At 40.1% G+C, this 26,676-nt stretch overlaps 1 protein-coding gene across 2 annotated transcripts in view; it reads right to left on the bottom strand.

Moving 5' to 3' along the window:
- Nucleotides 1-15,783: 15,783 nt before the first annotated feature.
- The window catches only part of LOC310942555 (protein-lysine 6-oxidase-like), a 15,575-nt gene continuing 4,682 nt past the window's right edge, over nucleotides 15,784-26,676 (bottom strand). Inside the window, exons 1-7 of one of the 2 annotated variants that reach the window (XM_083907963.1) lie at nucleotides 24,533-25,403; nucleotides 23,085-23,193; nucleotides 22,500-22,637; nucleotides 22,267-22,423; nucleotides 21,006-21,101; nucleotides 20,791-20,906; nucleotides 15,784-16,544 (exon numbers count right to left, since the gene is read on the bottom strand). In XM_083907963.1, the coding sequence (XP_083764089.1) occupies nucleotides 16,538-16,544; nucleotides 20,791-20,906; nucleotides 21,006-21,101; nucleotides 22,267-22,423; nucleotides 22,500-22,637; nucleotides 23,085-23,193; nucleotides 24,533-25,235 (1,326 nt within the window). In that variant the 5' untranslated portion in view covers nucleotides 25,236-25,403 and the 3' untranslated portion in view covers nucleotides 15,784-16,537. Of the gene's footprint in view, nucleotides 16,545-20,790; nucleotides 20,907-21,005; nucleotides 21,102-22,266; nucleotides 22,424-22,499; nucleotides 22,638-23,084; nucleotides 23,194-24,532; nucleotides 25,404-26,676 lie in introns of those variants that run through there. The other variant, XM_083907964.1, reaches the window with a different exon arrangement.

Below are 26,676 nucleotides of genomic sequence, written 5' to 3'. Positions count from 1 at the left end.
TAACAACTTTATATTCACTTAGAAAGTTTAGGGACAAAAAATGTTTTGTAGCCCGTCTTCATCTGGTGACAATGTGTTTGGAAACTATACATTTAATCTTACAAATATGATGTGTGTTTTACATTCATAATGTGTCGTTCTCAGTAAACTAATAGGAAATCATTTACAGCTTTCAAATGAAGGTATTGGAATAAAAATAAATATTTCCCCCTCACATTTAGGAGAGTATTTTACATCCAGTGTAGAAATGATTGACAAGTAATTGGACGGCAGTGGTCAGTGGTAGAGCGGATTGTCCTTCAATTGGAATGTTGTGGGTTCCATTCCTGGGCAAGACACCTAAACCCAAGTTGCTCCTGATGGCTGTCCCAGCAGAGTATGAATGAGTATGATGGATGATAGATGTGTGATTGAAAAAGTGCAGCACACATATGCACTGTATGAAAGTGGTCATCAAAACACGAAAAGAGCCATTAAAAATTTGAGCAATTTAATGTTCATTAATAGTCAAACTGCAGATTATAACAAATGAAGGACTTTGTTGCTCACTCCTCCCTTTCCCAAGCACGTTAGGTAACTATGGTGGCTTTCACATGCCAGAAAAATGTTATACTTCTTCCTTTGCATAGAAAGCTGCCTTTTAATGAAACATAATGAACAATATGGCTAATTTTGTACACTTAGGCTCCTGTGATGCAAGTCTGTTGCCTAAATAAAGCAACACATGCCTTAACTGCATATAAAAGGCTTATTGTAAAGCTTCAAAAGTCAAAGATCTTTATTTTAGAGTGATTATGCACTTATACAAACACACGTAGTACATTCAATTTCAGCCAATAAACTCTCCTAAATATACACACAGGAATTTTAAGTGACATTTGATGGAAAAATGCAGGGAAAAGTTCAAGCTTTTTTACTGCAAAACTTAGGTACCGCTCTTGATTTAAAGTACTTTTTTGACACCACAGCACTTTGGACAAGTATTGACCTTCTTTATTATCATTCAGGTGGTTGAGCAGATTGATCGGCTCACAGCCAATATCGACCTCAGCGAGGAGGCTGCCTGCAGCAGTATGGGGGTGTTCAATAATTTTGACAGCTCAGCGCCTTCAGGTGACACCAGGATGGTCCTGCTCACCAATCACAAGCCTGCTCCAGTCCAGGAGTCACAGCACGATGAGGAAGACCGCATCATGATAAGGACTAATGCTCCCTCCCCTGTCTACATGGCATCTGTCGTTAAAACCAGCCGCTTCACCCCACCAACCCACAGTAAGAATGTCAACCATGAAAGGTCAGGTGTAAACGGCCATCCGCCTCACCTGTACCCCCACAGTGGCCAAACTCATTCAGAGCCCCTCCCACAGAGTCTGGACCCAAAGGTCATTATTGGGAACAGCACGTCCAGTTCAAGAACTCAGAAGCCTCCACCTTATCCTCAAAACGGGAGGTGTGGCAAGGGCTCATACCTGCCACCCAAACCTGTGAGGACCCCTGCCTACCCTGGGAGAGGCCGCCAGAGCACCAGCATGGTGTGAAGGTGGTGGTGGTGGTCTGCCCTGGTGCCACAGGGGCCCTGAAACATGAGATCCTACTGCAGCGAGTGGCGGTCAGGAGGGACCAGGCAGGGGAACAACTCATGGTAAGTTCAGATACAAAGGGACTTTTTTTCTCACCCTCTACTTTTATAGTGTTGATGTTTCCTCGCAGCTGATGACGCTTGCCGTGTTTACTGGCAGCGTTGTTTTCACAGTCAGTAAATGAATTGCAGTGTTCCTCCCCCTGTTAGAAAAAAAAAGGGTTTGTATGTGTGTGTTTGATGTTCTTGTGCATGTGTGTGTGTGGGCGGAGGCAAAGGGGGAGCTTAAACTGTCTGCTTTTGCTGATGTCACATGACTTCCCAGTCTTCAATACACTGCAAAATGTGTCTGTTTTGGCAAGTAAGACGAGAAATGACTTTCTTCCTGCTGTCTGTTTACACATCAGCCAGCAGGATGACATCATGTCCTTGGCTGGGGTAAACTTAGACATGAGTAGATCAGAGGAATTTTCTAATCTTTCTCGATAAATCTATTTGTCATTGAGTCACTGTGTATTTTAAAACATAAATCTTAAAATCAAGTATTATTCAAGCAAATTATAAACTATGATAACAGCCCTTTTGCAGTGTATCTTACTCATCTTTATCTTTGATTTGGCAGGAGCTCAGTCATTTTTTTTTTTTGGCAAAGTGAGACCCTAGAGACCCACTTGACTCGAATCATGAGGATATTTACTGGATGATAACTGGCATAATTTTCTGTGAGGTGGCTGATGAGGAGGATCAAACCTTTCTTCTTGTGCCACAATCAGATCATTACTGACTGTGAACTAGAAGCAGACTTAATAACAAGAAGACATCAGTGAAAAAAGTCCCTCTTGCCCGAGTAGAAAGTTCATCAGTAGAGGCTGTAGAATATTCAGTATTCCCCTAAAAGTCCAAAGTCCACCTTTGCAGATGCTGCAGAGGCAGCGTACTTCCCTCTTGTGCAGAGTATGCGTAACTGCAATCTATTTTTTTGTGCCTCTCCAAGTTGGGCAAGCACAATCTGGTTTTAATCATAAAATCCCATGGCTTCATGCCACTAAGGAGTGAGGCAAACTCTTGGTATATTTGTGACGTCCATATAAACAGGAGCACCTCTGCACAGTCAAGCAGCTTTCTACTACATTATAGTGACGCACTCACTCACGAAGGCTGCAGCTTCAGGTTGATGCTGCTGCCAGAAAAACCCAGTAGGGGGAAAAAGTGCATGGGCATCAGCTTCTATTCATTTAGGGAGATAAGAGTTAGTAATTAGTAAGTGCAATGTGGCTGCAGTTCATCACTTTTTTCTGGTAGCTTTCAAGGTTTTCGAAAGCATCAATGCGGTTGACATTTTATAGGACTGAATCATGTGAGCTAGTCACACGGTCGAGGTTCACTGTTATGGTGCGTTCCATTTGCATTCAGATTTCAAAATTTCCAAGGTCATGAACTCAGATTTCCAACTTCGACCCAATTCTGACCTTTTGCTCCCATGTGGCACAAATCAGATATGACCCATGGAAGTATAAGTGAGGAAAAGCATGTGTATTCAGATATCAGATTGGTTTTAGGCCTCATTTATATGTGGATATAAATCAGAGATGTGCATTGGCATCTACAATAGTGGACAGATCAGATATTCCTCTGTCAATGATGCATCCTTAATGACTCTCTTTCAATCAGCACAATGGTGGAAGAGGGGTCAAGCCAGTGGACTGAAGCCAAGGTTTCATTCCTTTTAAGCCTTTCAACACCAATTTCACTTCTGTTTCAGCCTACTTTACTAACCATTTTCAAGGCAGTAGCCAAGCCCACCCTGCAAATTCTTCCCAAGTGTTAACCAGTGTAAATGCTGGTTTAAGATATGATTCACCTTTGAAAGACAATGCAAGCAGGTCCTGCAAAAAAAGATAAAAGACATTAGATCAAAACTAACTTGAACCATTGACATAAATACTGTTTTTTTTACACACAGTTTAGACCTCAGTCACATAAAGAAAACCACTGGTGTAAACTAGAGGAAGCACAGAGTACAAACTTCCACCAAGGCTGTTCATTTCACCACATTGTCAATATATCCCATGTCTCACAAGGTAACATTGTTTAAACTGTTTAAAAGAAAGCTCTTGAGTATGTAGCTGTGTTTGGATCAACACCAGAACTGCACTCTCTTCACCATCACCAATGTTCTCACACAATTTCATCATGTTCCATGTTTTACTTTTTGAGTTATGCTGCTCAAAAACAGACAGACAGAAGGACAACAGAGAAACGTGGCTGAAGACATAACCTCCCTGGTGGAGGTAACAATGAAGGCTGAGTTCCATTTAGCTGCCTCATTTTCAAGGCGTATCTTGTCACACTGTCCTCTGTGTGACAATGAGCCAACATATGATATGAGTGACATCAGTTACACCTGTGTTTTCCTTCTAACATGTTAAACTATTTGCTACCTTATTCAGCCTCCTCTGTGAGCAATCCAATAACTTTATTATCAACACACAATATTTTGCTATACAAAAATTAAACTGGCAGAAAGGGAATGGAGAGGAAACATTAAAATGTAGTAAAATAAGAAATGAGAGTCATGATTGTAAAAGAAGATTGAGTTGCATGCTGTATAAACTAGAGAACAGTCAGCGAGGATTTAATATTGTTTTTATGTTATGTTATGTTATGTTATGTATGCAGTGAGGGAAAGCCAAAAAGCCATAGTCTTTGACTATTGTTCCTGTTCAGTTGTGATGGGACCAGGAGTTCATTTGAGTGTACTGAATACCTAGAATCCGTTCATTAAAATTATTCGTTCAAAAGATTCGTTCACCGAATCGTTCAGTGCTTAGCAGGAGCCCAGTGCCCTGCTACGTGACTCATGTCCTCCCTGAGTGCAGTACGTTGTCAGTGAGTGACAACACGAACGGGATTCACCTCCTCAGCCCACAGTTCTCCTGTCAGTACGTCCGCGAACGAGATTCACGTCCTCAGCCACAGTTCTCCAGTTCTCTGTGTGTCAGTACGTTCGCGGGTCAGTGAGTGAGTGACTACACTCCGCTGCCCTGACTCCTCCTCTCTCCCAAGTTTTGGTATAAAAGTACAGTTTAATTGCAAAACATCATTATAATAATGACAATAATGATGATGATAATACAAAATAATAATACTTAAATAAAAAGTAAAAGTATAAAAGTATTTTTTTTTTTTTTTAGTATTCATATTATTATAGAGGCACATAGAGGATAATACTAATATGCACATATACATTTGTCATTATTTTAAATCTTGCAGCTATTGGTGAGTCTCTCTTCAGTGTCTCCTCTCCTCTCATTACTTTATGTGGAAATAAGTCTGATAATGGGGCAGGTGTGTGTGCGTGTGTTTGTGTGTGTGTGCTTGTTTTCAAATGGCTTACCTTGACTAAACATTAGCCGTTAGCTTGTCACCCGTTTCTGTAAAAGGGGAGACCTCCCTGAGTTGCACGGGGTGAGGGCCTTTACGTGATCCGAGTTCATATTATTTTTGCTAGCACAATCCAGCTATGGAACACAAATGTATAGAAATAAGAAAAGAGGAAGACGGAGATACAACATTGTTGTAAGTACGTTATGGAAAAGGGATGGGATTAAATAAGTTATACTTCTTCCCAACTCTTTTCAAATGTAAATGAAATCCTTGTATTGTTTTCTTTTCTCAGGTTGTCTTTGATTGTCCTTTCGTATTTTTCATTTTTGGTGTTGCTTATTTCACTTGTATATATTTTCTAAATAAAATAGCACTGCAGAGAACGTGCAAGAGAAAACTAAGGCACTCTGCCCTCAGGTGAAATGGTATTATACATTTATTTCTGGAGCACAAACAGTCCGAGTAAGTTTCAGTTTAGAGTCTGAGACCAAAGCATATCATCACTTTAGTCTGCTGTTAGCCTATGAACTAAAGAAATACATTTATACTCTAATTGCATTTAGAGACAGAGTGATTTAATTCATTCTCCATTCTTGTCTGCAGTATTAAACATCTCGTCAGAATTCTGGAAATGCTGTTTTTCTTCAGCTGAAGCTAAACAGCATGAAATGATTGATCATGGAAGGTGTCAGTCAATAGAAGAGCACAGGAAATGCTCCTCCCTGGTTAATCTGGCCATCATGAGAAGTAGATGTCATTCACAGAGATAAAGAATGCCATGTCTACATAGTGAAGGTGTAAAACCTATACACCTACAAACTTATAATAAAATAGAATAACATAAGAAAACAAACTTCCAGACATACACTACTGTTGGGTTCTGTATATTTAATAATGTATTGTGCGTGCAAAGCTCATGCAGGTGTTGAGTTTTAAATTTTGAATTATTTTCACTCTTTCCCTTTTGTGTTCTGATTTTCAGTAGGAGCTGATGCCATTGAGACGATCTGACAGCCGATAGAAGCAGAGCACGGCCTGAAGGTGGAGATATTTCCAAAGGGAAAACTTCTACATGAGTCGACCTGTGACTGTTTAAGTCTTGCGAGCACAGCAGCATGGACGAGTGGCAGTCAGACCTTTCTGAGAATTCTGTTCTTTTCTTCTGTTGCTGGAAATGTAGTGGCAAATAATTCCGTACAACAATAAGCTGAACTGCTATGAACACAAATAGAAACATAATGGTAAAAGAACCTTTTCACCTTTTCATGCCTTATTAATTTATTTTTTACTACATTTGTATTGCAAAAACTTATATTGTCAGGCAGCTTACACCAGTCTGGATGCTACAAATACTATTGTATGCTATATAAATATGTATTACATCCAAACTATAAGAGATAATTTACAGCTCAAATTGACGAAGGTAACACCAGCGATGACAGAGAAAAGTTGGAGAAGCAGAGTGGAGATTTAACTGCACAGATCAGTTAGATATCTCAATTTTATTGACTGCGTTGTAATAAGAAATAAAAGAAATAACTCCAGCAATTGATCACATTTGACTCTGACAAATGATTCCTGCACTCACTGTGTCTTGACAGAACTTAATGTCTCAAATGATGGTGGAAGCTGGAATACTTCTCAGGCTGATCTGCAGATGGCAGTGTGTGATCTCTCATGGCCTAATTCTGTCAGGAGCGCTTGTTGCTGTAACCCTGGGCCAGTCAAGCCAATGCCTGAGTCAGTGTTTGTTTAAATCTTGTCTGAGAATTTCACCACACTGCTCTCACAAACTCCTGCTGCTATCAGAACACACCGCCGCCCTCTGACAACTGGCATTCATAATTCATTCAACATTACAAAAAAAAAAAGGTTTCTCACTCAGACTCTCAGTGTGTGTCACGGGTAGAGGGTGAGAAATGATGGATGACACATGCCTCTCTCTGTGTCTTCAGCCTATAGCTGTTCGAGTAATTGTATAATAATGGCTGCTGAAGCTTGAATTATTCTTGTTAAGAGCAATATTCAAAATGAAAAATGGCCCCACAGGCATCTTATTAAACAATAATGTGATACTAGTATAGATTATGGATGACAACTAATTATTTAAACAATTGATTAATCTAAACAGCATTTTCTAATTTAATGATTGTATGTCTAATATGTAATATATTTCAGGTGACACCAGAATCAAAGCGGCAGCTCTATTAGTCCTTAGTTCTTTAAAATATCATTTAACAAGTATGTTTGAGTGATAAACATATCAATAATTCTCATCAGTGTTCTCCTCATTTGTATGTGTGGCTTCTGTGGCATCTCTTGTGCAGTCAGTATGATTAACGCTGTTTAATTGGACTACTGATCTTGTCTCAGAATATAAAAACTAGCAGGGAGTTGAGTTCTTGAAACAAGTCGCTCCACCTTCATTATGCTTCCCATTTCAGCTTATTGGTATCAGGCAATTTTTGGTTGACTTATTACATCACAAACCTAAAGAACATTAGCTGGTGGCTAGTTGTTAGCATGTTGATGACTATCTTAAAATATTTGAATTGAATTTGAATTATTTGAGCTGGCAGGCAGTGTTCCTTACTCCTCAGTAAAGAAAGTAGCCATTGGCAGTTTTAAAAGTCACAACATGACATCTTCACCTAATTTGCATAATTAACCATGTGTATGTAATTGTAATAGACGCTGTAGGACAGAGGAATAACGTTGTGAGAGAGACAAAAAGTGAGTAAGAAACACCCTAAGTGTGTTTAAAAATTAAAATGAACAATTCTTGTTTTGAATTTTGGACTGGTCAGACTCTGGGAGGGACTGCTGTGTGAGTGCTTTGGGACAGGGGAGGGGCCCATGCCAGCACCCGCTGTACGTTAAGAAGTAAAACAATATGTACTTTCACGCCAAAAGTCTCACCCAAAAAAGTTGATGGTAGTTTTTGTGAAAAAGAGTTGCTAGAGCAGGGGTATCAAACTCATTGTAAGTGATCTCAAGTGGGCCGGATGAGTAAAATAATATCGTAATCTATAAACAAACTCCAATGTTTTCTCTTAGTTTTACATTGAATCCAATTTAATCTTTTCAGAAAGTATATAATGAAAAATCTGAAAATGTTCTGCTTAAATGTCACAGAGGACCAGGAATAATGTTCATTTAACATACTGAACTCACCAAAAAAACAGCACAGTCAAAATATTCGCATAAAATATAAATAAAAACAATAAATACAAATTTAAAAAAAATTCTATGTTTATGTTTTGAAATTATGTTTTGGCATGAGGTGCCATCTTCCGCCGTCTACCAATCATTGCAGTCAGTAGAGTCTCAGCTGCTGAGCAATCATGGGTTGCCAGTTACGTAGCTACAAAACCTAAAAGACCTCGGTATGAATGGTATAAACGCCAAGATGAAGTTTGCGACAAAGCGAGGGTCTATATAGGACATGCTTTTGAACGGTGGAGAGAGTTTAAAGCTGAGAGGAATTTCAAAACGGATGCAGAATGGGCTACTCTTCTCCTAGACAGGTAAGTTCAGTTTGGCTAACTATGATAGCATCATAGCTTGACTGTCGAGTTCTGTTTTGAGCTGTTCCCCTCGGCTTTGGAGACTGCCGTCCTGTAGCACCGAAACGGTGCTGCTTCGGTGCGGTGGGGGATGTGGCTCCGGGCAGAACCACCATCACTGCCCCCATGGTGGACAGAACAACCACCGGTCGGTTCTGTTCTGTCGGCAACAGCTAATGATACCATAAATTATTATACATCTTGATCTTTACTGAGAGAACAGAATTGTGTGTCTTAGAGCCACTCCTTTATGATAAAACGCTTGCTCGTCGCTCTTTGCTGACGGAGTTACATGTCTACCGCTCTGGCAACCTCGACTCTGGAAGGGAGGGGTGGAGTGGGAGGTCGATACGACTCGCCAGTGTTTTGATTTTGAGTGTAGTAACCGTTTTGGCCACATTGTTACAGATGGCGCCTTTAAGTTTATCATTTACACATGCATTGCAACTTACAGATCACAGTGGATCTACAAAGGTACAAAACATTTAGGTATCTGGAACTAAAAATCCTACTATTTCAGATATGATTAGAACATGGCAAAATCTAGAAATGATTTTACCAATCTATGTAGTATTCCTGAAACTAAAGTGGGCACTAATAAAAATGTGACCCCAGTGGACAAATCGGAAATGACTCTATGTAAAACTACATAATTGTATTTGATTATCTTCAATGTAATGTCAACAAAACACATTATATGTACATATTATTTACCCCACTTCATTGTGACCAATGCTAACTTCCCGTACTTCACACACACACACACACACACACACACACACACACACACACACACACACACACACACACACACACACACACACACACACACACACACACACACACACACACACACACACACTCTTCTGGTGGGCCAGTTCTGGCCTGTGGGCCGTACGTTTGACACCCCTACGCTAGAGGAATCTAAATACTTGTTAGGAAATGAGAATTAAGACAAAGTCGCTAAGTTGGCAACACTGCTGGCAGAACCTGAAGTCGGTTTCCTTGATGTGTTTTTCTCGCTGTTGTCTTCGTCATCTGTGTATCAGCTTCTTCTATTTTAAGGTCAAATACTGCATCCAGTTTACATTATAATACAGAAGTCGGAACTGGGAGTGACGTCACCCCCGAGTTCACTGCATTGAGAAGTTGGAAATACAAAGCCTTTGTTAGCAATTGGATGAAACAGACAGTGGCATTTGTACTTGGTGGATTAAGCCACATATTGTTTCCCCCATTCTGAATACAGTACTGAATACATTTTAAGATAACCTGTCATAAAAATGTAGTGTGTAATGCTCCATGGCCTTGAGAGTAATGCAGTCACATCAGAACAGATAATCACATGGTTAAATCCATTCCAAACTCAGACCATTGTTTTAGTAACAGACCAATGAACCAGTAAATTATAATCAAATCCTTCTAAATCAGTGTCTTCTTGCAGGAGCAAAAACTGAATATTTGAATAGCTTAGTCATGAACTGTGTCGGAATATTTTCCATTTCCCAGACACAACATCACATGTATTTGGAGGGGAAGTCTGTTTTTTGAGTCAAATAAGAGTCTGCTTTTTACATGATCGCTCTATGAACTATTGTGTTTGAACAAAGCCAAACTTTTTGAACAAGTAGAGCAGTGTGTGGATATCAAGTTGGAACCATCTCATAGTGGACACAGCAGAATCTGTGGGTCTGAATATAAGATAATAATAATGCAGAACCAAAGCCTGGTGGACCTTGACAAAGGCCATATCTTGGCCTGTGGTCCAAGTCTGGCCCTTAACTCATACCCTGTGTGCAGATCTTGACAGACAGAAAGCACAGTGGATGAGCTGCTGGCCATGCTGCCTCTGTAAATACTGGAGTGACTACGGAATGTCAGACAGATTCTGAGACCAAGAACAACACTCACTCTACCACTTCCCACTTGTCTCATCTGACCAACAAAAATACGTGAGAAGTATGCTGTCAATACCACAGGTGTTCGATGCTAGTCCAGTGGAATAATTTGCTTCCTAATCTGTTTAGAGTTCTGGATTGAAAAACCACAGCTCTCTGTACAACCCAGGTCTTTGTTTCTTGATCCTGAACAACATCTAGGTGCTAACAGATCCAACCAGCCTCCGTTTTAGGATCAGGGTCAGGCCAGGAAAGAGAGATGCTGTTTTAGATAATAACATGTAGCTCTAAACTTAAAACAACAATTACTGTGGTTTGTTTAAATGACTGGAAAACAGGTCATAAAAACAGTTTGTAAAATCATGAACCTTGAAGCCTCAGAACTGGAGTTTGTTTTGCAACTGCAACACTATTTTTAAAGGACCCAAATCAGGTTCAAACAGGACATTACACAGTTACAGAAAAAAGTGTTGAAGATCGTGAACATTGAAACTGAATGAGGGGAGGAGAAAACCAAACCTGTTTTCACAGACACTATTTTTAGCTGAATGAACAATAAGCATTAGTGATTGTTCGACAAACTGTCAGCTGTTCTTGTCTGTGTGGTCACACTGTTTCTATATGCATTGTAATGTGTAGAATGTCTTTATTGGTGTAGCATTACAGCGCCACTTACAGGCCTGTCATATGTACTACAGGGTTTCGAGTCGCTTTGGAGACATTTCCTGAAACAATGCTGTGTTTCAGGAAACTTTTTCAAATTCCAAAGATCGTTTAAATTTGGTTCCGTTTCTGTGTGGATATGCTAAAGCAGGTGACGCAGACCTGCTTAGGCTTTGACACAGGTGACATTCATCCTGTTATGAGTTGATGTAGCATCAAAATAAGATTGGAGCCATTATTTGAAAGTTGTGCCACTTTACGGCTGGTGTGGAAACATATAAGTGCAAGATGGCAGCCTCAGTAAAGCAAGGCCATTGTTTAAAGTACACATAAAAAGCAAATTTTAGGACTATTAAAGCAAGCAATTTTATACTTGTACAAAAATTCTTATTGATCTTCTGCCAATAAACCCTTAAACGCTATATAATGTATATATAATGTGTCTCTGAGCTTTTTTTTTTTTTTTTTTTACTCCTCGATGCAGGAGCACAATGTTATTTATGTATTTTCAGTATGGATGAGCCAGGCATGATAATGTCAGTCAACTTACTGTTAGTGACATCTTGAATGCCAAATATTGCGACTGATAGACGGCTCACTGCCAACCTTGCCATGGAGAATATCACTTATTAAAAGAATTGCCCAAGGACTTTGTTCAAAACCCTGGTGTCTCTCAGCTCACAACAAAACATGTGGGTTATGTCTGCAGGCGAGGCATTTTAAAGTGAACAACACAAATGAAAAACAACTTAATACAAAAGTGTTAAAAGTGAAAGATGGGACAATACAGTATTACATTTAGTATCCACCACAGAGAAATCAGAGAAGAGCAAATCTTTTGAGCCATATCCCTCTCCATATACCACCCAAGTCACAATACAATCCAGCTTGAAAGAAAAACAGATTCCATCATCAATCCCACTTGAAGATATCTCCTCTGAGTTTTGTCTTCACACAGATTTCACTCTCTGCATATACATCACTGTCGGCTAGTTTTGAGAGTGACCCCAGGAGAGGAAGTAGCCCAGTGTGTCTGCCCTCCATGCCCTCGCCGCTCCGTTTCTGACCTCAGCACTGTTCTTAATCTCAGTGGGATGACAGAGCTGCTGAGGAATTTCTCTGCTCTGTGGCTAAACCCTCCTGTGAAGACACTGCCTTCAGGCTGAGCGTGTTTCTTTGTTACGTCCCTGCCAGCTCTCACATGGCCCCACTTTGTTGAAATATGACCTGAAAATACCAAACCCCTGCCCTCAGTAACCTCTCCAAACACTGTCCGGAGATGTACAGATGCATCCGGGAAAATGTCCAGTGTTGGCTGCAGGCAAATGGCAAAAACCCATCCCCTCCTCACCTTACCTACCTGCACGCTGGCTTGTGTTTGTTGACACCAAATGAGAGGTGCCAACCTCATTTTTCCATCTTTACCCATGCTTGTGTAAGGCTAACGAGAGACTCCATCCAGATGTTGGTGTGAAACTCCACAGCTGAGCAAACAGACAGTGTCTTCTCTACAGCATGGCATGTTAAAAATGACATGCTGGTCCAAAAAAGGAGAAGACCAGCTGAGTGTGGAAGAACTGAGTCAGCCCAACACGAGACACCTGATCAGCTTGTCAGAACAGTTTAGTTCTACATGCCTTTGACTTTTACCTGGTCTTGGTGACACAAACGTGGTGGATGTTGTTACTTAAGTTCCAAAAACAGTTCTCTAAAGACCTTGTTTTCGCCAGAAACATGTAAATCGACTATATATCACTATTGTTTTTGTGAGTGGTATTTCCAGTCAGTAGTAGTGTAGTTTTACGCAGCAGGTACAACAAGTTTGATGGATAACATGGCTTCTAGAAAAACAGGTATCATGTGCGCAGTCAGGGGTTGAATAAACATGTGGTTAAAAAGGCTTTAAAAGACTTCAACGGGACAGGAATATTTTGATCATCAGCTGCAAATGACACAGGATATTTCTTTTAAACTTTTTTCCTCCTGTGGAATAAGGAAAACCAGAAAATCATCCAGTACCAGAAAAGCGGCTTCTATCAAGAGTCAGCAGCCACAGGTAAAAACACCTGGCTCATCTCTTGTGTTCCATTATTATAGTAATATATAGAGCAGGTAACAAAAAGGTACCAGGTACTATGCGAGCTGAGTCATGCTGGAACTGTTAGTACCTAGACGTTGTTCAGGATCAAGCCGTGGCCCAAGAAACAAAGAACCTGGTTGTTCAAAGAGCTGTGGTTTTAAATCCAGAACTGTAAACAGATCAGGAAGCAAATATTCCACTGGACTAGCATTGAACACCTGTGGTATTGACAGCATACTTCTTGTGTGATTAAATCCAGTTTATACTGCTGTTATATTGTACGGAAGCGCATTGCAATCATTTGAAAAAACAAAACAATATAAATTTCTCTCTAGTTTTTAATAAAACTAGTTAACCTATTATACCTTGTTAAATAATATGAATATTAAAATGCTAACCACACCTGCCATATCTTCAAAGGGTCCAAATGTCATGAAAAAGCATACACTATGTTTATTAAATTTCATGAAAAAGCATACAATATGTTCAAACTTTCCATTCAATGCATTAATAAAGAAATGGAGGCTTAACTATTTTTTATATGATAATTAATACATGTATATTATAATGTAATAAATATTATGAATAAGTGCTAAATAAACCCATGATATCCTCAATGTGTCCAAATGAGCTCAATAATAAAGAAAAAATGCCTTAAAGGGACACTGTGTAGTATTTATGGGTTTATATAACCCAAAATCCACTTTTTTATACATATTATGTGCTCCTGCATTGTCTAGTCACTGTATTATGCTTTGTTTCATTTTCGTAGTGTTTCAAAAAGTCATGTAAAATAACATGTTCGCGGGCCGCGGTTGCATAGCCACTGTTAGCAGCGAGACGCCATGTTTCTACCGGAGCCTGTAAGGACAAACGCGAGAGAACAAATCAAGCGTCGCTTTACTTGTAGCGGAAGTCCCGCCTCCACTGAAGGAGCAGATACGATATACAAAAGACACACTTATACATCTGAATAAATACTAGAACCTCATCTGCTGACACGGAGAAAGATGACGAGGACGACATTTGACCGGCTGAGGATACCGTAGCGCTCAGGGAAGGGAGGGGGTGAGCAGAGGAGCAGTTCTTTGTTGTAAATTTCAGCCTCTCCTCTAGATGGCACTATAAACTACTTACTTCACTTTTAAGTAAGATGTTCGGGTTCCTCCTCTGGCATTGCTTAAGGGTGAAGATATTCTTGTCATCTTTTTTTTTTTTGTTTGATGTTGGCTTTAATAAAAAGGGACCTTGGTCAGAAAAAATCAAACATCATTTGCATCCGAACATCTAACAATGTTTTAAGCACTCTAGCATTTTAACTCTGGAGATCCAGTCACTACGTAATTGTTCCAAAACTTTGGTCCAGGCTAAAATATTTTGGTAATTATTGGATGGATTTCTATAAGATTTTGTGCAGATGTTCATAATCCAGAGGGACTGAATCATAATGACATCAGTGGCTGTCTTCTTGTAAAAGCTCCTAACAATTGTTGGCTGGATTACTGTGAAATTTGATCAGTACACTAATCCTGCACTCATCATGAAATGCTTTAGCTGTGATGTCTCATTATCTTTCCATCTAGAGCCATTAAGGCCATCTCTCCCCACAGAGAAGCTGTGCTGGAATAGTCACTGTGTGCAAATACTGTCCTGAAAATTCCTGGACGGACAGGAATGGAGTCCACTAAATAGGAGTGTGTGTGTGTGGGGGGGAATTTCCAGACACTTTGAATAACATTGACAATCTACTCTGGCAGGGAAGCACCATGGCAACTTCCAACGTAAACCATTTTGATTACGCTAAATATCCTTGCTTCACTTAAGCTGTGACTGAGCTCTTTCATCCTAAATCCCTGACATCTGTGCATTAAATCACGCATACATTGTCTGTAGGCTACGTGTTTTCCAGCACACTATTCTTGCACTTTGCATCAGGTGGGGCACATCCCACTCCAGAGTGAGCACAATCTGATCAGCTTTTGTGTGCCATTCCTTTGCAGTTTGAAACAGTCTAGTGCTTGCTGCACAAACACATTTGTCTCAGGTAAAAATATATTTGAATGACTTATTCTCTAGTGGCTTTTTCAAATCTCCAACAGACTGTTTTGAAAAATTGACTGTTGTCTTAAACAATCATTTACAAATTTGAATGAAGATGATGTGGTGCATTCTGGGCGAGCAGCACAGAGATACATGCTCAATTATATGCAGTACCGAGGAGGAAAGAGTAAGAAAAAGCCCCCATTCATCGTAGGTTGGCTGTGTTTTAGTGGATATGGCAGGGTTGTATAAGATCCTGCCAGTTGTGTCTTCACAGAATCCTGTCAGCAAACATGCCGCCAGTGTCTGTCTGCAGCCCTGTTTGTCTCTGAGGCTACACTCTGCAGGCCTCACTCAAAGCAAGGCTCCTCCATTTAAAAGGACAAGGACAAAACACCAGCATGTCCAGCATGGTTTATGAAAAGTATATTTTAATTAAATTTTTCATCTAATCCTTTCATTATCTTTTCATTAATGGTTTTTAGGATTGAGTAATGTTTGAAATTCTAGCATTTTTTTAAACAGATTTATGCTTCTCATCTTTACAAGACAAATGTTATTGTAGCTCAACTCACTCATCTTTATTGCATTAAATCAATTTAACATATGAGATAAACATTCTCAATAATGTTCAAGCAAGGTCAACAGTTTTACATCACAAATGACAGCATTTTCCATCCACTCTGATCACACATGCACACATTGACACAAACATAAAACATATGACACATTATTTCAGTTGTCCATGGTTATTGGATAGTAAAATATTACTCTTTTTTTCTTATTGATAAATAAGAAATGACTGACATCTTTTAGTCAGAAACAAAATAGAAAAAAAAAAAGAAAACATAAGAGGGTAGTAAAGTCACAAAGTGTTCAATCAAATTTCTGCGATTTTCCGTTGCCAAAAAGAGTTTGTAATGTATTGTAATGTATTTCACTCTATAAATAAAACTGTAAAAAATAATGATGTGCAAGTAACAATAACGCCAAGCAGAAAAATCAACAAATGTACACATTTTTAAAAACAATAAAACATGCATTCAACAAATCAACCTAAACAAACACAGTACTTGAATTTGTTAAGGAAAAAAAGAATTGTGCCACACAGGTAAAAAAAAAATGTTTATATTGTGTGATCTCAAGTGATTTCTAAAAATGGTGTAAACTTTTTTGGCTTAATAATAACAAATGCATCACATGACTCTAAGGCAGCAACATTAACAATTCACCAGTTACACCAGTTTGTTATTCTGAGAGTCGATGCTGCTTGAATGTTCAGGGCTGAGATGTTCTCCCAAAGACAGGAGTGGAAATGAAGTTTTCAACCCCTGGAAACAGAAAGAGACAGAAATGCACACACATAAGGCCTGAGATACAGTGGTATGCAAACGTTTGGGCACCCCTGTAAATGTTCATGATTTTCCTTTATAAATCATTGGTTGTTTGGATATGAAATTTCAGTTAAATATATCATATAGGAGACAAACAGTGATATTTGAGTGAAATAAAATGTATATGATTTACAGAAAGTGTGCAATATTTAGGCACCCTTGTCATTTTATTGATTTCAATACCTTTAGCACTAATTATTGGAACTCAAAATTGGTTTGATAACCTCAGTGACCCTTGACCTCCATACACAGGTGATTCCCATCATGAGAAATAGTATTTAAGGAGGCCAATTGTAACTGTTTCTCCTCTTTGCATCTTCTCTAAAGAGTGGCAACATGGGAGCCTCAAAACAACTCTCAAATGACCTGGAAAACAATGATTGTTCAACATCATGGTTTAGGGGAGGGATACAGAAAGCTATCTCAGAGATTTAAGCTCTCAGTTTCAACTGTGAGGAACATTGTGAGGAATTGGAAGACCACAGGCACAGTTCTAGTTTAAGCCATACATACCTTTCTTGCATTTTTACACTTTTCTTTTGTAATCTTAAATTGCTCCTAATAAGCAAATGGCACTCTAAAACGTAAGATAAACCCACCAGGTTTTGAAACTCATCATTATTTAATTCTCATATTATTATGATAAAAGCACTGTGCGAAATTAAGATTAAGATTCCCTTATTAGTCCCGCAGTGGGGAAATTCCAATTACTGCAACCGTGAATTAGTGAACACACACACAGCGAGGTGAAGTACAAACTAACCCGGAGCAGTGAGCTGCCTGCATTCAGTGGCGCTCGGGGAGCAGTGAGGGGGTTAGGTGCCTTGCTCAGGGGCACTTCAGCCGCGGACTGGTCGGGGATCGAACCGGCTGCCTTGCTGTTGCTAGCTCGAAGCCCTAACCACTAGAACATTATAATCGATTAAAAACAATGTTCACTGTGCAGCGGACTACCGCCGGGAGCTCCAGCCAGGACCAGGGAGTTGGACCTGCCACCGGGAGCCGCTCCTCCTACTCCGCTACTCCTCCTGGCTCCAGCTCCCGGCGGCAGTCCGCGACACAGTGGAAACTGGCATCGCGCTCAGCGGTAGTTTAGTAATTCACTGTTTTGTAGGAACCGTGACGCTTTGGCACAGAGAGTACCATGCAACACTAAATGTTTTAATCACAGCCATACGTTGTAGCAGCACAGCACGGGGGAGAAGTGGGTGTGATGCAGGTAGCTGCGCCAGAGTCAGGACAAACCAACCAATAGAAACTCTTCTCCCATCCACCAGCGTAGGCCTCGCCCATCAAGTGCTGTTGAATTTGCAAACAAAACTTTGTAACTCGCAAGCAAAGGGGACTGATTTGCAAGCAAAGGTTTTTAACTTGAAAGCAAAGAGGACTAAAATGGTCATATGTTTTTACTTAGAAACATTAGTTCTGATTGAATTTGAAGAAATATGTTCTCTCATATTTTTTTTCAATTGCAATCTGTTCTGTTTCGATCTCAAATTGATTTTTTTTGATTGCAACTTACTGTTTTTTTGCTCTCAAATCTCTTTTTTGGTTTCAAATCTATTCTATTTGAAATACCTATGCTAGAAAAACACCTTGAATGCGCCAGTGTTACGTGCAGTTGCAGCAAGCGTGTGACGTGTGTATATCAATAATATGAGGAGCGAGCGATTGAAAACATGGCAGAAAGGCAGCCTTCGGTTGAGAAGAAACCTAGGACAATATCAGTTACCTGGAAACATTTCGGCTTCAATGTGACGGACGTCGAGCAAAAGGAAATTGTTTGCACAGTTTCTCGCACTGTCGTGTCTGCTCCTCAAGGCAACAAGACAAACTTATTCAATCACTTAAAGTTACAATGCCGTCCCATATCCCACCACATCCTGCAGACATCAAGAGATAACGGAGGCTATTAGTGTGTTTTGCGTGTTGTAAATTTTTAAGCAGCGTGTTGCTGGGATCACCTCCCAAAGCATGGAAACCTCCGCAGTCCCAGCCTAAAGTCAGAGAAGATTGGCAAACCTTCGCACTCTGTGTCCAGGCTGCTAATGAATCGCGCATGCACATAGCCGCTGCCGTTCCGCCCTGGAGGGTGAGACTTTGGTGGAGGTGTTCATGTTCAAATGTTGTGCTATCTCAGATAAGCAGAGGCAAAGGATGGTGAGAACAGTCACAGTCAACCCACAGACCAGCTCCAAAGACCTACAACATCATCTTGCAGCTGATGGTTTCACTGTGCATCGTTCAACTATTTAGCGCACTTTACACATAGAGTGGTCCTGTTGCACATATATGCTAGTTATGGAGGTCTACTTACATACAGTAACTTGTTTTTATGGTCAAAAACCTCCTAGTTGCTGTAAACGAGCTGATAGAAATCTCTCTTTTCTGACGATCTTGTCAGTCGCGCTATTTCAGACTGAAATCTCAAACTGAGAAGACAGACTGTGTTGTGATTGGCCAGCCAGCGTAGAGCCTTCCCAACTGTCTTGTGATTGGCCAATACCCGGAAGTGACATAATCAGCACACCCGCTCTCAGAAGCGCAGCTCCCCCCTCTGGAACGGTGGATGCACTGCTACTCATTATCAAAACATTGTTTTAACAGTGTTTAAAAATAGCTTCGTCACGACTCCCCGCCGCAGTCCCTTTGACGACCTTTGACCCGGAGTCTGACCCAGAGTCAGAAGACACTGTCGCTCGTGAAACACCTCCACAACGGACGTAATTCTTCTTCTGCGGTACAATGTACGCAACCGGATGTGCCCGGACTAGTGCCCGGAGCAGGAGGATCTGCTGTTCAGGAGAACTGGTGTTTACGTGACCAGAAGGGTTTTTTCAGAGATCTCGCTGAGCCCGAGATTAGAATAAAACACAGCGTTCTCAGCAGTGGCTGAACTGCTTGTTTTCGAAACTTCATGGCTTCGTAAACAAGGTAATGACGCAGATACACACTAGAAAACAGCGTTAATTGGAACTTCCAGTGTAGGTCCGCTTTAAGAACTGGTAACATCTAATGGGGAGAGACTAATAAATGGAGGACTCCTCTGCTCACTCCTCTCTTTCCAAAGTCAGGAAACTACAGTGGCCTTCAAACATGGTGGCGCAGGATGGCAGCCTCCATAAAACAAGTCCCTCACAAAAAGTACATGTAAAAGGCTTGTGCTGCATTCCATTTGCAGTCAGAACTCGGACTTCCTGATGGACAAGGGGCATTTTTAATTCGGAAAAATTCGGAGCAACTTCACATACCCTGAGTTTAGGATTTTAAGATGGCTGCCACCATACAAAAACTGCTACTTTTGCCATTAATAGTGCTTTTGTTGTATTTCACTTTAAATCAGTCGTACACATCATGCAGTTTAATTTTTTTGCCTTAGACATGTCACGTAATTTGTGAGTGCAAAATGCGAATAGTATTTCTAACATTACTAGCTTGAGATACGTTTGTGTTTCTGACTTCTCAGCTGGAACACAGTGAACTTGGGGGTGACTCCCAGTTCCCATGTAAATGGAATGTAGAATTATTCCAAGGCTATGAAAACTGAAAATTACTCTTTTAACGAGACTTTAATTAAATAATAATAAAGTTGATATGGCAAAATCGACTGACACTCTCATTCAATTTTGGAAGTATAACGTTTCACTCTTTAAATTGAATCAAACAACAAATTGTTTAATATCAAAACAGTTAATATAAAACATTAATAGATAGGATCATAGAGTTACATTCACTTTTTATTCTTGTCATTATGTATTGTATGTTTTGGGTAACATCTACTGCACGTCTGTCCGTCCAGGGAGTGGATCCCTCACCTGTGGTTCTCCCTAAGGTTTCTACCCTTTTCCCTGTTATAAGGGTTTTTTCCCTGGTAGTGTTTCCTTACCCTGGTTGAAGGTCTAAGGACAGAGGATGTTACCAACCCTGTGAAGTCAAACTATGTTTTGTAAACTGTGGGCTATACAAATAAAGATTGATTGATTGATTGATTCAAACAAACAAACCCATCTGTTTGTAGATTTAGTTAAACATGAGTATACACACTTGAGTAGTACATATACTACTCATGTTTGTTTGCATAATTACATGATGACTTTTGCAAAATATTTAGGTCTTCATAGTTGTCATTGAACAGTAATTGTTTGAATGTGTTAAGGAGGGAAATGCAGTGTAACTCTCTTACCTTGTTATTCGACAGTTGCGTGTCTGAACATAAACTCCTGTGTAAGTGATGTCACATCTCACTACATTGTTGGTGAAGTCCGACTCCATGACATGGAAATCGGGATTGACAGTAACCTGGAAAGAAGAGTACAGTCATAAAAAAAATAAGAGTGCTATGTCAGCAGATAAGTAAAACTAAATAACACAGCTGTATAAAGTTAACACATATGATACCTTCAGGATGTAGTTTCCTGGAGGTACGTCAGTGATGTCGATCCACTGACAGTCAATGCTGGCAGCATATGTGTCATGGCATCCTGGGCTCAGTCCCTGAAAACACAACCCAACCAAGCATTCCTCTGAGCGTGGTTCCACAACTTAGAGAACTTTGACTATTATTTTCCTACAAGTGCTGTAAATCAGGCAGATTTGAGTCAAAGTTACACAAACGGGTCATGAGGTAAAGCTCTTACAACACACTAGCACAGAGAAGCCAAAGCTAGAATCGCAGAGACCAGACAACAGATGTCATAAACATCCCAGTGTCTTTGGATGTTTTTCTCCCACTGGTATGACTCACTTTTAGATGTGGATAAGGACAAATTGTGAAATACTGTGCAAGTAAGTGCCTTGTATTTTTGAAGTGTCTGCCTTCACTGCCTTAATGTGAACAAGATCAAATATTTATTTATTAATTACTATTTTTAAATAAATACTTTCTAAAGGAAGTTTACAGATGTAACATGATCAATTGGAATTTATGGCCATGAGAATATATGAAAAAGTTATGATGAGTTATGATGGTTGGTGTCAACTCTTGATGAAGGGCAGGTCTTGTGTTTGGTGATGGTGGTTGCTATCAGTAGTTAAGTAGTTAGCAGAACAGTGTTTGACATGGTTAACTACTAGCACTTTGCTTATGCACTTCTCTACTCTACTCAGTTTTAGTGAAATTGTTTTTTTGTTTTTTTTTTACTTCATGGCTAGCACCTGTGTTGGTATATTTCCGCTGCCCCACAATGCAATTTGACAACACGTGATGCTGCCCCATTCAATGTGAATGAGAAGCTTTTCTGTTCTACAGGATATCATGAAAATAGAATAGTTAAAGCTACAGTGTGAAACTTTTGATGCTTTTTGTTGTTGCTATTCTGTTTCTGTTTGGTTTCTATTAACAGAAACAATGTCATTATCTGTATGTGTCCGTTATTTGAAACAGAGCAATAATATCAGACCTGACTGAGGGAAAATATGTGTGCATACACCAATGCCAGGAGAGGATGGGGACAACATGGTTGTTTAAACCACTTTAAAAACGTATTTTTGATTAATTTGACAATGGTTTCAATGTAATATGTGTTAATATTTAAAAGTAACATACTATAGGTTTAAATAAAAACGTATGAACAACAGTACATCTTCTTGGGTCATTGTGACCTTTTACATTTTGGACATATGTGAAACAGATGATCTCACTCACTCGTAGCTATGTTACCTGTGTATGGGCTGTGCAGGCGTAGCGGCGCCTGAATCCAGGATCACAGCCTGTGTCCTCAAGGCAGAAACTGGCCTTATGTCCCTCAGCTACTTTAATTCCAGTCAGGGCGTCCAGCAGGTCGTAGTTACTGAAGGCATCCATACTGTGGAAGTGCCTGTGTGCGTGGAGCAGGTTCAATAAAAACTCAATGATGCAATGTTTTTATTTTGTCAGAGTCAGTCTAAACTCACTGGTGACAGCTGTGCCAGTCCCACTGATATCTGGGTTTGACAGGGAGGAAGTCAGTGGTGCCTTGATTCTTCACTTTCTGAGGGAACCGCAGGAGGACCCTGAAGTCGATGTCTCGTACAGCAGGTCCATAAGCTGACCTTGGATGAATCACAGGGGGAAATGGTATGAGCTGCATTTAAAAGTGCAACTGGCTGAGCTCCCAGGGCTGGTTTTCTTAAAAGTAACGGAGCGCAAAGACTTTGTTCCAATGTACTTAATGCTTTCGGTAAAACCAAGCCAGAACATTTATGTCTTGGCAGAACAACATGTGGGAGAATCACTGCTCTGTAATGAGATCACTTTCTGTAACTCCATCATCAGAGTAGTTATCCCAACCCATCCAAAGGTATAATGGTATAAGGTATAATGAGATGCTTTAAATACCTCCAAAAACAATCAAAACTTGTCCTCAAATTATAATTAATTTATATCAAGTGGCAAAAACAAAGCAAACAGATATCTGAGGGTGTGTACGTCTGCTGCACTGTCTACGTGCTGCTATGTTCGTACAGAAGAGGTGAATCACTTTTGGCACCACAGTTTACCTGGCCAGACAGTTTTCCTCAGCTGCACAGCGGAGTGCATACATCTGCATGCGCTGGACGTAAGCACCTGCTTGGATGGCATATGGGTCGGGCACAAGGTCTGGCAGTCCTGCAGAGAATCAAGAGTATAATACAATATGTGTTTGATGGTTTCTTTGAGATGCTGAGCTCTTATTGCTGTTGCCAGATTCTTCATGCCGAGAAAATTCCAGGGAATCAGGCTTAATAGCAGCTGTTGTTGGACTCAACATTTTCAATACATTTTTCTCAATTTGTGTTATACTGGGACCATCCATTTCCTATAATTCATCTTGTTTTTTGAGACATGATCATGTTCATTAACTGATATGAAATGCATTTTTAATGCAATACATGATCATATTGAGCAGCAGGTTTTATACCCACTGATGCACACAAAATAGCTATTTTTATTATTATTAATTACGTTTTTAAGCGCTTTTCTAGACACCCATAATGCGTACAAATGACCCATTATTCCATTAACACATTCTCACTGGTGGTGGTAAGCTACATCTGTAGCCACAGCTGCTCTGGAGCAGACTGACGGATGCTTGGCTGCCAATGTGTGCCAAACAGCCCCTCCGACCACCACGATCATTCATATACACATATGTAGAGACAAACAACCATTCATTCATTGCATGTTTTTTTCGGACCCAGATATGCAGACATGCAAACTCCTCCATCTGGGACTCGAAGTTGTTACAACTGTGGCTTGAACCCAGGAACCCGGGTCTTCTTACTGCAAAGGCAAGAGCACCAACCACTACACCAACCATGAGCCCATTTAACTATTTTTATTTAAATAATAAACACAGATTATTATTATTATACTCATTTATAGGTTTCCATTTTATTCACAGAAACTTCACAAAACTGTCCCAAAACTTGATTTGACATTGATTTTTATAGACATTTAATTTGTCCTTATATTTTGTTTTAGAAAAACAAAATGGAAAATGGAGAAACACCCTCATGTTTATTTTAATTTTGTATATAGTTTTTATTTTTAAATCAATATTTTTTCCCCCAATGGGGGTAAAATAGACAATCATCAAAGATGCAATTAAAATTAAATCAATAAATTAACCTCATTCAAAAACAAAACAAAACACCTAAAATTAAAAAAATAAAGTTAATTCAAACTAATGTAAGCAAGCTGTCGTTGTATAACTTGGTACATTTAGTTTGAATGAATTACATTCACATAGGTGTTACCAAATGAAGTTTTTTTTTTTTTTTTTTTTAATCAACCATTTTCTTTTTACAGTGTTTATTGGCCAACGACTGTAATTATTTAATTATTTACAAAAAAAATGCAAAAAGCAAAAATAAAACAAAAAAAAAAACACTATAAAATTTATCTGTCCACCTTTAAATTGAACCCGAAGTGAATTAACATTTTAAACTAATTTTGTGCCACTTACCATTTTGGAAGTACCGTGTGCCATATCCTGTGCCAGGTGGTCGGTGCGTCCGAGCCCCTGATCTTCCTCTCGTGGGATACATGTTATAGAAAACAGAATTCCTGTGGTTTTTAAAGGGGTTTCGAGGGTCGTCGTTAAGCATGTCCTCTGCATTCGTGTTTGCCTCGTTTGACACATCCTCTGTCAGCGAAGAGAGGAGTGAAGAGCCTCCAGAATCTCTCTCCAAAGCTGTGGTGTATGCTGGGATGGAGTGACCTGCGGCTCCTGTTCCATGAGCGCGCTCGGGCTGCTGCCTGCTCCCTGACGCGTGAGTATTAACAGACATCAACTGTCCAGCATCCTGTCCAAGAGCAGAAAATCCTGGTTGTACATTGTGGTCAGTCCTGAGCTGTCTGGACTCTGCCTGGCTGGCCCTAAAAAGCGCGCGTTGTGCGCTGTGCGCTCCCGGCGTTTGGCTCCCGGTGCCACCGCTCCTACTGCTCACGTAAAACCGTGAATGGCTTCTGGACCGAACCGGAGTTTGATACTCTGATCCAGTGCTCATTAAACTGTAAACCTGTCCGTTGTTCTCCCACTGAATGCGGTGTCGCCAGGGACCAGCTATGGGCTGCTGCTGCCCAAAGATGAGGGGAAATAGTCCTTGGAAAAAGTATAAAAATAAAATTGACCATCTTGCCATGGCAGTAAAACTGAAGTAAAACATCCTTCCAAAGTCAATGAAAATTCAGCTTTGAACATGTATTGTGCGCACAGATGCTCTTCTGTGGAAAGTAGATGAGGGCGCTCGTCGTTCCTTCTCTCACGCAGAACAATTTATCAGTTCTTAGGAGGACTGTCTGACACAGTGAGGAGATGAGGGGGTCTGGATCCTTCCCGTTTAACTCACTTATTCAATTGTCTCTTATGCAAAGTTAAACTTTCTTTACCAAGAAACATTAACCCACCCCTCTCCGTGGTTTTGCCCTAACATAAGGATGTTTGCTGAGTAAACTTAACGCACGGGTGTCAGTTGATGTCACCCAAATGCCATCGTGCAATCTGGTTGATTTAAAGGACCAGTCCGCAAGTCTCTGTTGAACAAAGTGTTTTCCTTTGCTTTCACGCCAGACTTTCACTGGCAAAACAAAGTGAATAAACAAACTTTAATCATTTCTTCATTTTACTTTTAAAAAACGTTTATAAAACTAAATGAGTGTAGACGGTGCTGAAGATGAGCTTCAGCTCCCCCTAGTGGCACCTGAGCCCCCCCACAGCTTTTTAAAGATTTTTACATTCTCTTTATTTTGTATGAAAATGTCACCGTTTGTATTGTCAATAATCTGAAATGTTTTGCAATTTGTTGAATTTTATTGAACAGTTGTTCTCATAACTCCTTGAAGATGAATATCAATGTTTATGGTCCTGCACAAGCGAGCGTGCGACTCCTGAGAGGCACTTTGGCTGAAAGCAGCTGGTATGGTGAGGAAGTATGTGTATGTCAGTGATGAGATAATAGAAGCTGAACATTTTGCTATTACGGTTGTTGAGAGCAAGGATATTAGCAAAAAAAAAAGCAAATATCAGTTAAACAACGGTAAAATGATTATAAAGAAGTAAAAAGATTAAAGTTCAACATGTAAAAATATAGGGTTTAGATTAGGCTTTTTTAATGCATTAACGCACTTTCTCACTTTCATTTCGCTACGGGTAGACGTGCAGTTTATGAACAGGCAAGGCAGGCAACTGGTTGGGGCCCCCGAGCCGATGAGGGGGCACCCGACACTCGGAGCCTGAGGGCTGTTGCCTAAATTCATCAGTGAGCAGCCGCATCCCCGTCCCCCTTTAACAACAATGACATCTCGGTAGGAAACCTCCCTAAAGGGGCCCCACGTCACCTCACGTTAACCTGTGTGAAGTTATCGTTCTGCAAGTTGTAAACAAAGCTGAAGGAAAATGAAGAGGAGTTATCAATCAGGAAGTTAGAAGAGGAAGAAAAAAAAGAGGACGAAGAAAAAAGAAAGGAAGACACTCAGTTGTAAGTGGCGCTGCTGGCGCAGATAATGATATAATCATAACATTAACAGTCACTGTCTAACTAACGGGGACACAGACAGCAGCTAACATTAGCATCATGCTAGCTGACGCTAACGCTAACTAGTAGAAGC

This window comes from Microchirus variegatus, assembly GCF_963457635.1.
Source record: "Microchirus variegatus genome assembly, chromosome: 21".
Lineage (NCBI taxonomy): Eukaryota > Metazoa > Chordata > Actinopteri > Pleuronectiformes > Soleidae > Microchirus > Microchirus variegatus.
The sequence above is the reverse complement of the archived record's forward strand: the minus strand, read 5'-3'. Positions and strand labels throughout refer to the sequence as shown.